This window comes from Aedes albopictus, chromosome 3 (genome assembly GCF_035046485.1).
Source record: "Aedes albopictus strain Foshan chromosome 3, AalbF5, whole genome shotgun sequence".
NCBI lineage: Eukaryota > Metazoa > Arthropoda > Insecta > Diptera > Culicidae > Aedes > Aedes albopictus.
In genome coordinates, this window is record NC_085138.1 from 117,137,103 (window position 1) to 117,148,267 (window position 11,165).

An 11,165-nucleotide genomic window follows, 5' to 3' on the forward strand; every position below is an offset into this window, starting at 1 on the left:
GTTACATATGTATTGATATCAGCCCAATGTCAACCATATCCACAAATGTACACGAGCTAATAAATATTAACGACCAAATAGCATTAAAGATGAATTACCTATTCAAAGGCTTTAGTGTGCACCGTCGTCGTAGTCTACCTACTTGTGGGTTTGTTCATTCATTTAATCCACTCTCTTTACATTCTACTCCCACTCATCCCTACAGATACGTCCATGGGTGCCTGCAGAGCTGCAACGATGCCGATGCATGCAACCACAGCCCGAGAGCAGCAGGCTATCCCCAACGGGTTGGCGCACTCCAGCTGGCAACAGCAGCAGCAAGCCTGGCAATGGGCTACTACATTCTGCTCAACCGACGGCAGCATCTGGTCGGTGTCGGTAGCTAACAAAGTAGGACCTAGCCACTCCATCATCACTACCGTGCGAATAATTTATGAAAACAGTGAAACGTCGTAGCGTTTAGTTAGATTTACCAGCCGACGGCCATCTGCTTTACGATGATAATACTAATAACACTTAATTGAAGTCCCATCCCGCATCCCTCAGAAGAGCGTGACACGTTCTGCACATTTTGTATGGTTACTAGCGAGTAAGCAATTCACAATGCCTGGCATCTGCGTGTCCACTGAACCTCATCCCATGATTTGTAGAAGGAAACTTACACACCAGCTTATATGGCTTCAAGGAAGTTACTCTTTGTCGGTGGTGTAGAAGGTAGATGGCGAGATGGGCAACAAATGCTCAAACGCTCTCATCCCCGCGACCAACCATGATACACAGCTAGAATCACTAGTTAGGAAATAAGAGCAAGCAAAAGCCAGCGTTTTCCAGCATCATCCTACGGAATTATTAATGGAACCAGACATAAAATCAAAATGTAGTATTTTGTATCGACACTTCCAATTGAGATATTGTTGTAGCAATCACACAAACACAGATACACACACATTCACAAATTAGGAATTAAATGAACAAGGTGTAAATGATTTGAGAAAAGTACAGAACAACGGGTGATCAATAGAAAATTAAGAGCATCAATGGTTTGCCAGTCATCTGGGTGGGGATCAAGGCTATGGAATATCATTGACCTGCATTATGTCCAATCTGAAGCATTGAGACAACAGGCTCTTAAATGCCAATGCATAGCTTTGCATTATTTCATTGAATTCGAAATGCTTGCTATAGATAAGCGAACTAGTTCGAAATTAGTACATAATCATAAATAGGGACTAGGGGTAACATGAAAGGAAAATATCACAAAATTAACCATTTTATCGCTCACTGGTTATATGGCATCAACCAATTAACCACGCGCCTCCATCTTTTCCTATTGCCAATTGGATGAACATGATGGCGCCCTTGGTATGGGAAAGCAGCGTTGTTGGGGTAAAATGGTTCATACGAATTCCTCTCTGTAACCGTTTTGCAGAAAACATAAGGCTATTGTTTCCCAATTTCCTATCTTCTCTAAAACTTGGAGCTAAGCTTAAAATTCGGCACCAACATTTCAAAAGGGCGTAACTGCTTTTGCAACCAATGCCTTCTCACAGAGCTGTATTTCATTCATCTCACGCAATTCACATCCATTAATCGAAAGAGGAGGGTTTTATTTTTCTATTTGTGCTAGTGGATTGCTCGAGAGGGATGGGATACGCTCCACAGCTTTGTGAGAAGGCATTGGTTGTAAATGCAGTTACGCCCTTTTGAAATGTTTGTGCCGAATTAAACTATTCAAAAAACGGGTTCTGCTATTACTATTGCGAATACTCCATTTCGCGTCACTTTTACCAGTGTTGATAGTGTCACAGCTTGACCGTCATCAACTATGTTAATCCTGTTCCTTGATAATGTTAATTGGATAAGACGTACACTGGCCTAGTCTTGTGCCACGCACCGGGGACAACTGCACAAAACTTCTGCATATCGTTCAAATTCGTGCTTTCATGCCATTCACTATATTGGCTGTCTAACTTGTGTTGTTTCATTTTGTTAAACGGTGTGAAACGATTCGGCAGGGGACTAGTTTTCCAGAGTGTTTAGGCATGGCGTTCAACGGAATCAGGAATGTGATGATTGTTTCACTGAGACCCAACTTTCTTGATAGTTCACTTAAAGTTAGCGGCGACCCTTTCTCCAAGTTCGTTGGACTGTGATTTCGAGAAGGCATCGACTAAGACAAAGTAACATGAATCGTCAACAGGCCCTGCCTAGTTGATAGGAAGCTGTTACCAGGGTTTTTGAAAAAAAGATTAATTAACAGTCCTGTAATCTATTGGCGGTATACACGGAACTCGAATGTAGCAAACAGTGGTTTCGGTCTGATTTCTGTTTTGAGCGAGAAATGCCAGCCACACAGCATCCAATGGAATGATGTGACGGAGAATATTTAGGCAATGCCCTCTTTTTCTTTCTGTTTTAGTTTCCTTTGGCCGGAGTAAGGCTTCTGAATACATGACTGTTTGATTTGACGGTGTCGATACCGATCAGCAAGGCGTCTGCAGTCATACATATCTATTGCTTCAGATTGTAGTGCGTCAGCATTGGTGGGGACATCTATCCCGGGTAGAGGAAAAGAGCTAAACAATAGCATATTTTGATATGGAGATCAAAAACTGATATTGGTTTGATTGATATAAGAGATAAAAGATCTAAAAATAATATCACAAATTTACTCCTGGAACATCATTATCATATCATATTTAGATTTTGTAAGATCTAACTAATAGCAGCAAGCTATACGTTTGATCTTGAAATATCAAATTTTGATATTGTTCAGATGTTCCAGGAACATTTTTTAGATATTATTTTCAGATCTTTTATCTCTTATATCAATCAAACCAATATCACGTTTTGATCGTCAGTATTTCACCTTTACCCGGGATGAAGTATATGTCGCGTTCACTGCTCCTAAATACGATCGAAAAGACGGAAGGTCGTGTGGTAGTGGCCTGTAGGCAATGGCAGCGACCCTGTCGGGGTAGGTCGAACACCATTACCATCCAAGATCTGTCTGAGACTATTGACCTGTTCCACGTTGAAGCTGCATTTTTCTATTCTCGCAGTGGTTTAAATGCCGATGTCCCAAAATCTTCGAGAAAATATATTCAGAGATAACGGCAGCGGATATTGGTTGGACCTAGAGTTGGACTCGAGGACGTCGTTCTAACCCATTGAAAAATTGGTGCGGATCCGTAGGTTGATATCGGACGATTTGATCTGCTTCGTGATCAGCCGCATCAGAATATTGGAACGGAATCCTTCGACAACTCGGACATAGATGAGTCACGATCATTCGGCAAGCTTGAAATCCACAATGGCGCAGTTTACTTTGCACGCTTCAATGTCCTCCGTATGAAGAACATTGATGGTTTGCATAGATTACAACCACTGCGCCGTTTGAAAGTGGCGACAGATGGTCCGAAAATCGACTTCAAGTTCTCGACCATTTCGCTGAACGCTGAACTCGTTGGATTGCTTCAGAAGTAAAAAGAATCGGGCCCACCAAGAATCCAACGTGCATCTCTCATCAGGCACATAGCGAAATTCGTTGATGTAGCGTGTTCAGTGCAATTTCTTCATGAGACAGGTCCTTCAGGCTATGCTGAGTTGGTGACATCTGCTGGCACAGCTACGGGTGATCACTCTCTGTTGTTAAGTGAGAATCTACCTCAGGACTTGCTGGAATGAAATGGCATCTCCGTAATGTTCCTTCGCGAGCAGTGCTAACCTCCAATTCGGTTGACCATCTCGACGACGAGATACACCCTTCTTCACATTCGCAACACACAGATTCGGTCGCTTATCAACTTCCACCGTATAACTCGCTACATCTGCTACATGAGCCCAACTCCAAGTTCTGTCAAATCGCCTGTAGTACTTGAATGATATGCTGGTGACAGGATCCACTGATCGGAATTCACGTTCTGCAGTTTTGCGGAAGTCGATTTCCTTGATGGCTGTTAAATACATTCACGATGTAATTTACGAGCCAGGAGTTAAATATGTTCGGGCTCAAAAGTCTAACGTTTCTACATCCGACTTTCCCATCATTGTTCTAGGTTAGCACCTGCTACCCTCCTGTTTCGAGAACGTCCTTAAACCTGCGTTACCTTACCGGCCAGACTAAGATCTGAGTGTTCTCTACTGTACGTATAGGAGTCGTCGCCATGCTACTCGGTTCATGGCTATGCGTCTCCAGTTCCGCATTCTGTGAAGGGTCCACAAATCATCCTCCACTTGATCGACCCACCTAGCTCGCTGCACACCGCTTCTTCTTGTACCGGTCGGATGGCTCTCGGAAACCATTTTTATCGGGTTTCTATCCAACATCCTGATGACGTGACCCGTCCACCGTAGCCTCCCGATTTTCGCGGTGTGGACGATGGTTGGTTCTAGTAATTCTACATTATAGAGATCTGCGGAGGCGGCCATTGTAAGCCAATCGTGCAGAAAGAACTGTCAAAGTGTGAGCCAAATGAACAGGCTGATCGTTCGTAAGAAGGCGTCGATTGAACGGTATTGCAATCCGAACTAAATAAATTAAAATTATTTATTTTTAATATCGAGAAATTGACGGTATATGTAAGTTTAGTAAAAAGATAGAATTTAATTAATTCTGCTTTCAAAAGCTCAAGCTTATAACGAAACTTTTGTTGCTGCACTTCTCGAAAAAACTTTCATTGCTGCTTCTTGCTTTAGTTCTGCCGATATGTTTAGCTTAACACTTTGCAATAAATTTCAGATTTCATCGATTGCTCCGCTATTTTTTTCAAAATTTTGAAAAAAAAAAATTCTACCATAATTAGAAAATGTAAACAAAACAACTTGAACCACTACGAAGTCACGCACAAAGTTTGAACATCTAGCTTTGCAGCAAGTGTTGGCAGCTGATGCAAACAAAATGAACAGCGTTGCCGAATCGACATATGTAACTTCCGCTTATCTCTATGTAGAGGATTTCTAGTTGGTTCTCTCAGCAGCTGATGCAGATAGTGGTTCATTCGCCTTCTCCAAGTCCCGTCTTCCATCTGCACTCCGCCGTAAATGGTACGCAACACTTTCTGTTCGAAAACTCCAAAAGCGTGTTGGTCCTCTGCACGTAGATTCCATGCTTCGTGCCCATAGAGGACTACCGGTCTACACACTAAGATGCTGATTTTCCAGCTCAGTAAAATTTTCGCTGAGTTCTGTAATTTTTTCATCTTTTTACTGAGTTTTCAACAGCAGATTTAACTCGGTACACTCGGTAATCAATATTTACCGTTCATCTGTAATTTTTGACAGTTCATTTGCAGAACTCGTTAACTTATTTACAGAGTATTCATCAAAAGGGATAACCGAGCGTACCGAGTTAAATCTGCTGTTGAGAACTCAGTAAAAAGATGGGGAAAATACCGAGCTGATCTTAGTGTGTAATCAGCGTTTTGTAGGTAGTGTGGCGGCGAACTTTGTTCGATCGTAGAGTTCTGCGAAGTCCCAAGTAAGCTTGATTTCCTGCCACAATGCCTCTCTGAATTTCTCTGCTAGTGTCATTGTCGGCGATCACCAGTGAGCCCAAGTACACGAATGTATGTTGTCTACGACACATTAATGACTTATCCGATTCGCCTGACTTCACTCTTTAGTCGGATGTACGTTTCCGCCATCGTCTCAAATTTGCGAGCTGTAATATTAATATCATCAGCGAAACCAAGTAGTTGAACGGACTTCGTGAAAATCGTACCACACCCTTATTACACCCTCCAAAGCAATGTTAACCAGCAAACACTTTGCCGTAACCCTCTGCGAGATTGTCCCTGATACTCGAGCTACGCACATCACTCGATTAATCGTATCAGTTTATTCCGGAATCCTTATTCGTGCATAATCTGCCATAGCTGGTCTCGATCGATTGTATTATACGCCGGTTTAAAATCGATGGACAAGTGATGTGTGGGCATGGGCACGTTGTATTCGCGGCATTTCTGTAACACCTGGCGGATGGTGAATATCTCGTCCGTTGTATCGCGTTCACCCATGAATCCAGCCTGATATTGCTCCACGAACTCTCTTGCAATCGATGCTAGACGGCGGCATAAAAATTGAGGGAGTATTTTATAGGCAGTGCCAAGGTGCTCTTCCGTTGGTAGAGCCACTGCTTACCAGCCACTGATTCCGAGAAGAATTTACTGTCGATTTGAAAGTCCTACACTCGCTAAATCACACTCTCTTGGTCAGCCCGCCTTGTTCGTTGTGCTCCTCCTTACTATCCGGCATTATTGCAATGTGTCCTGCCCACCGTATCCTTCCGGTCATGGTCATCATCTGAATGTTGCGTTCGTCCTAGAGAGCAGCAAGCTCGTTATTCATCATTCGCCACAACGCACATTGCACACCGCCAATGGTCGTGCTTACTCCGCAAAATATGGAGACATGGAAGTTATGCCTTGTAGGGTCTTGTATCATTTGAGCAGGTGTACCTATGTTGGGCACTTGCCGCTGTAACTAAGTCAATATAAAACAGATCGATTTGAGTTTTTGTATAGGGTTAGATGCGTACGTGCCCACAAAAATCAATCAGTTTGAAATTGACTTAGTTATAGGGGCAAATGCCCAAAATAGGTACACCTGCCTAAATGGTACAATACCCTACTAGGCATAACTTCCATGTCTTCATATTTTGCGGCTCACTTTAGTGAATCACGTGCTCTCAGTTTGATCGTGTATTTGACTATGGTCAGTGTTTAGTCAGATGTAAGTCTATCTAAATCAAGGCCTCCTGATTGGTAGAAGCTCAGTATCCGACTCATGTACAAGTATTCGTACTTCATACTACATCCATATCCATCAGCCGTTAACAAACAACCGAGGTCGACGAATTTCTCGACCACCTCGAAAATATCCCCGTCAGTCGGGGGAATAGGATTATTGATATCAAGGCTTGTCCTGTCTCGTTCAGTTCAACCTACCAATATGTAATCTGATTTTGACGCATTTATTCGACATTGGTTGCTTCGCGTTTCAGGCTAGGTGTACAGCCCTGCTTCCCTTCCAAATGTTCTCCTCTCTCCTCTTCTTGGCGTAACGTTCTCACTGGGACAAAGCCTGCTTCTCAGCTTAGTGTTCAATGAGCACTTCCACAGTTATTAACTGAGAGCTTCCTCTGCCAATGACCATTTTGCATGTGTATATCGTGTGGCAGGCACGAAGATACTCTATGCCCAAGGAAGTCAAGGAAATTTCCTTTACGAAAAGATCCTGGACCGACCGGGAATCGAACCCGTCACCCTCAGCATGGTCATGCTGAATACCCGTGCGTTTACCGCCTCGGCTATATGGGCCCCAAATGTTCTATCCCGATTAAATATCTGTTTGTGTTGTTAGCGGAACAACCAAGCTGACTGGATCTGTTGAAAATCGAACCCTATTATGATTGACTCTCCGCAAAGCATTCTCTGGCGCAATGTATCTGGTTAGTCATTTTTATATAATTGACCTGAGGGTGCAAGTAGTAGAAACTTGTGGAGACTCATCGTTCGGATTATTTTCGCCACAGTATATTGTCACTAAGGGCGCAGCGAAAAATTGTAGTATCGTGGGGGTTTGCTTTACCAAATCTGCCGTATGCTCCAATGGACAGTATGGGACAGTATGGGACAAATCTCAAATCCTCGCTCCAGTCGACTATTTTGATTCCATTTAGGTACCATATGAACTGTAGAAAATTTCAGCGCAATCGGTGAAACTATAATTTAGCGCAAGCAGTTCAAAGTTTTCATAGGATTTATTATGGGAAAAGTTACACTTTCAAACAAAAAATCCCAGAGGTCGCCCCTCGTCTCCTTAATTCAAATCGATCAACGCTTCTTGTAGAAAAATCATTTATGAGACTTTCCTTCGAAGACCGCAAAACAATTGGATGCTTGTGGAAAAAGTTATTGTTTTATTACCGATTAGTGATCCAACGAACGGATTTTTGTTTTGTTTTATTAGCAGCACTGTAGCTGCTACCTTGGCTACTGCTGTTTCTGGGGGTGATGATGCCTCCCGCCACCCCATGCAACAACGGCAGCAGCAGTGCTGCTGATAAAACAAAATAAAAAGCCGTTCGTTGGATCACTAATCGGTAATAAATCAATTACTTTTTCCACAAGCATCCAATCGTTTTGCGGTCATCGAATGAAAGTTTCATAAATTATTTTTCTACAAGAAGCGTTGATCGATTTGAATTAAGGAGACAAGGGGTGACATCTGGAATTTTTTTTTTTGAAATTGTAACTTTTCCCATAGTAAATCCTATGAAAACTTTGAACCGCTTGCGCTAAATTATAGTTTCACCGATTGCGCTGAAATTTTCTACAGTTCATATGGGACCTAAATGAGATCTAAAAAGTCGACTGGAGCGAGGATTTATGTTTTTCATACAACCGTGTCCCATACTAATGCTCCATGTTGGGACAACTATGCTGCACACAACAGAAATCCATACTTTACATTTGAGTCCATCGGTTGGAATAATCAGTGCCATAAAGAGAAGGGAAAAACAAAGCTGTTAGAATTAATAATTTTTCAAATTAGTGCCATTACACAGACTTTGAAAGCAGAGAGCTGTGCTGGCGTTGGGATATGGGGTGCACCAAAGTTGCAGAACAAAAAAAAAACGACTCAACCGAGCCCAACCAAGTTACCCGACACGCTCGATTAGGTATTCATGATGCTGTTATAGGGTGGATGAAAAACTTTTTCCGTTAATTTCTTGGAAGATAGGGATTTACTTTGGGTATAGCTCCCATCCCGACCCCACCACCCACTGACTGCAGGGTGTAGTAGTTGATTTATTATCTCTGCGCCAGTTATACTAACGATTTTAGTGAACTTACTGCCGCATGATAAAATCTATGGTCATTCAGAACTTTGGTAGGATGAAATCTCTTCTTCTTCATTTCACCGATATTTATTCCAATTGGGACAGAGCCAGCTTTTCAGCTTATGTTCTGTGAGCGCTTCTACAGTTCTTAACTGAGATCTTTCTTTGACCATTGTTGCATTTTCTGTGTACATACATATAGTGTGATAGGCACGAAGTAAACTTTCATTACACTAGTTTACAAAATAAAATGAAAGTCGTGAACTTCTGTCAACGACCAGAATTTTTGAAGCACAATTTAGCGCTGATTTCGAAACCGACCTTCAAAATTTTTTAAGTAGAACAGTTTTCCAGTTTTATCTCAATATCGAGTTTAACAATTTTTTAAAGTATGAAATTTACTAAAATCCAAATATGCGTTTTGTTTTACCAATTTCATAATAAAATACAAAATGCGTTTTGTTCCACCAATTTCAAATAATTTTCCGGAAATTAAAAGCTGAATATAATACGATTCGATCATCTGAATCCAGGTTTTGCGTCAGATTGATGAAATTCAAGATATTGGAGAGTTTTTGGGACAATCTCCTTAAATTTTAGCAAAATTTCCAAAAATATTTGAAGAAATGTATTTTTTTTTTCAATAAAAAGAAGCAATCTAAAAATTCTTTCTCAACGTTTATTTGACATTTCATATGTAGGCGAGTTACAGTAAAAAATTCAGCTCAATCGGAGCATTTATTACGGAGAATGAGATATGTGAAGTTAGCGACTTTGCTTAAAACCAGAACAAAAATCGAGTTCAAATCATCATCCTTGTATGGAAAGTCGAAAAAATTTCCGCTCTACTGTTATTTTTTTCCTTCACGTTTTTGAACTCAGGGCATGATCTACACCAAAAATGATCATCAGCTTACCGAGTTAAAAAATGCTGTAAACTAGTGTTATCAAAAGGTTCTTAAACATACCGGGACATTTTAGCATAAGTCTGATTTTGTTTTGTAGCTACATGCAATTTTAGAGTTCGAAAAGAAGATTTGATTTCCTCGATAGATACAGCTCTAACAGATCGTTGGTTCAAAAAACCAGCTACGCCCTTTCGAATTGTTGATGCCGATATATCAAAAAAAAATGTCTGATCCCCGTCCAAGTTTATTACCTACTACAAGCAAATCGCACGACCAAATATTCCACAAACTCAACTCGCAGCGTACAAACCGATGAGAACAAACTTTGTATTGTTAAACTAGTTACCTAGTTAGTATCCATAACCAACCATAGCACTCTACTTTAACTGGTGTGACACGAAACCATATCACAGAGATAGAAAACGAGCATCGCCTCAGATCCCCCTGCTGGACGGGAAATAATGACAAAAGCGCGTAAAAAAAACGTTAGATGAAGGTTTCAAAAGCTTTAGAGACACGCACCTAAGTAAAGCAACGATCGGCAAAGTAGAATCGCATTACTCTAATGTGTATTAGGTTCGATACAAAAAAAACTGTGTAGCTTGTGTAGTTGTAACTGATAAGCGTACATTTCTATAGAGCACATATAGTAACGGAAAAATTATTAGAGCACCCGCACCAAGTTATAGCCAATATTCGGATAATTAGAATTATGTATACATGTATACACAGCTGAAGCCAATTAACCCTGAGATAAGGATTGATGATGCAATTCCGATATACCAAACAAGAAATAATATAGGGTGTCCCAGAAAGTATGGGCACAACTTTGTATAGCGAAAATACAATAATTTTCTTAACAAACAACAATTTTTATATTTTTGTATTATTATTCAGAGCATTTTGATTGATAACTGTGAAGAGTTTATACATTAAAAATGGTTTCTATATGCAGAATGATTAAAATGCAAAAACATCTTTTAAAACTTCTGCACAAACTACTTTTTTACGGTTTTGCCAAATATCCAAATTCGAAACATTTTTTTCGAATTCTTTTCACATGATACATTCAAAAACATGTTTCCTCAGATGGTTGATTGAAATTTTTTATAAAAATATGTTTTGACTGTGCGTACGGATAAATCATATTTTTGAGAAAACTGAAAAATTCGCCTTTTCTATTTCTGGATTAGACATGCCCACAGACATTCGAGTTTTCAAACATGTTTTGTCGAGAATAAAAACAATTCAATCTACACTTTATAAAGCTGGAGCATTTATTGAACTTATAGTGAAATTAAAATGTAATTTTCTGCATGTTTTGATACATATTCAGAAGCTTGTTTTCAACTATTAGAAAAACGGGTTTTCAAAAATATCAATTTTGGTGTTTCAATTCATTTTTCAGGTTC

General features: G+C 40.5%; 1 protein-coding gene across 5 annotated transcripts in view; it reads left to right on the forward strand.

Moving 5' to 3' along the window:
• LOC109399319 (uncharacterized) overlaps positions 1-10,005 on the forward strand; it is a 288,186-nt gene extending 278,181 nt beyond the window's left edge. For all 5 annotated transcript variants that reach the window (XM_062856199.1, XM_062856200.1, XM_062856201.1 and 2 more), the window contains one exon: positions 206-10,005. In XM_062856199.1, coding sequence (XP_062712183.1) covers positions 206-386 — 181 coding nt within the window. In that variant the 3' untranslated portion in view covers positions 387-10,005. The remainder of the gene's footprint in view (positions 1-205) is intronic.
• The last annotated feature ends 1,160 nt before the right edge of the window (positions 10,006-11,165 follow it).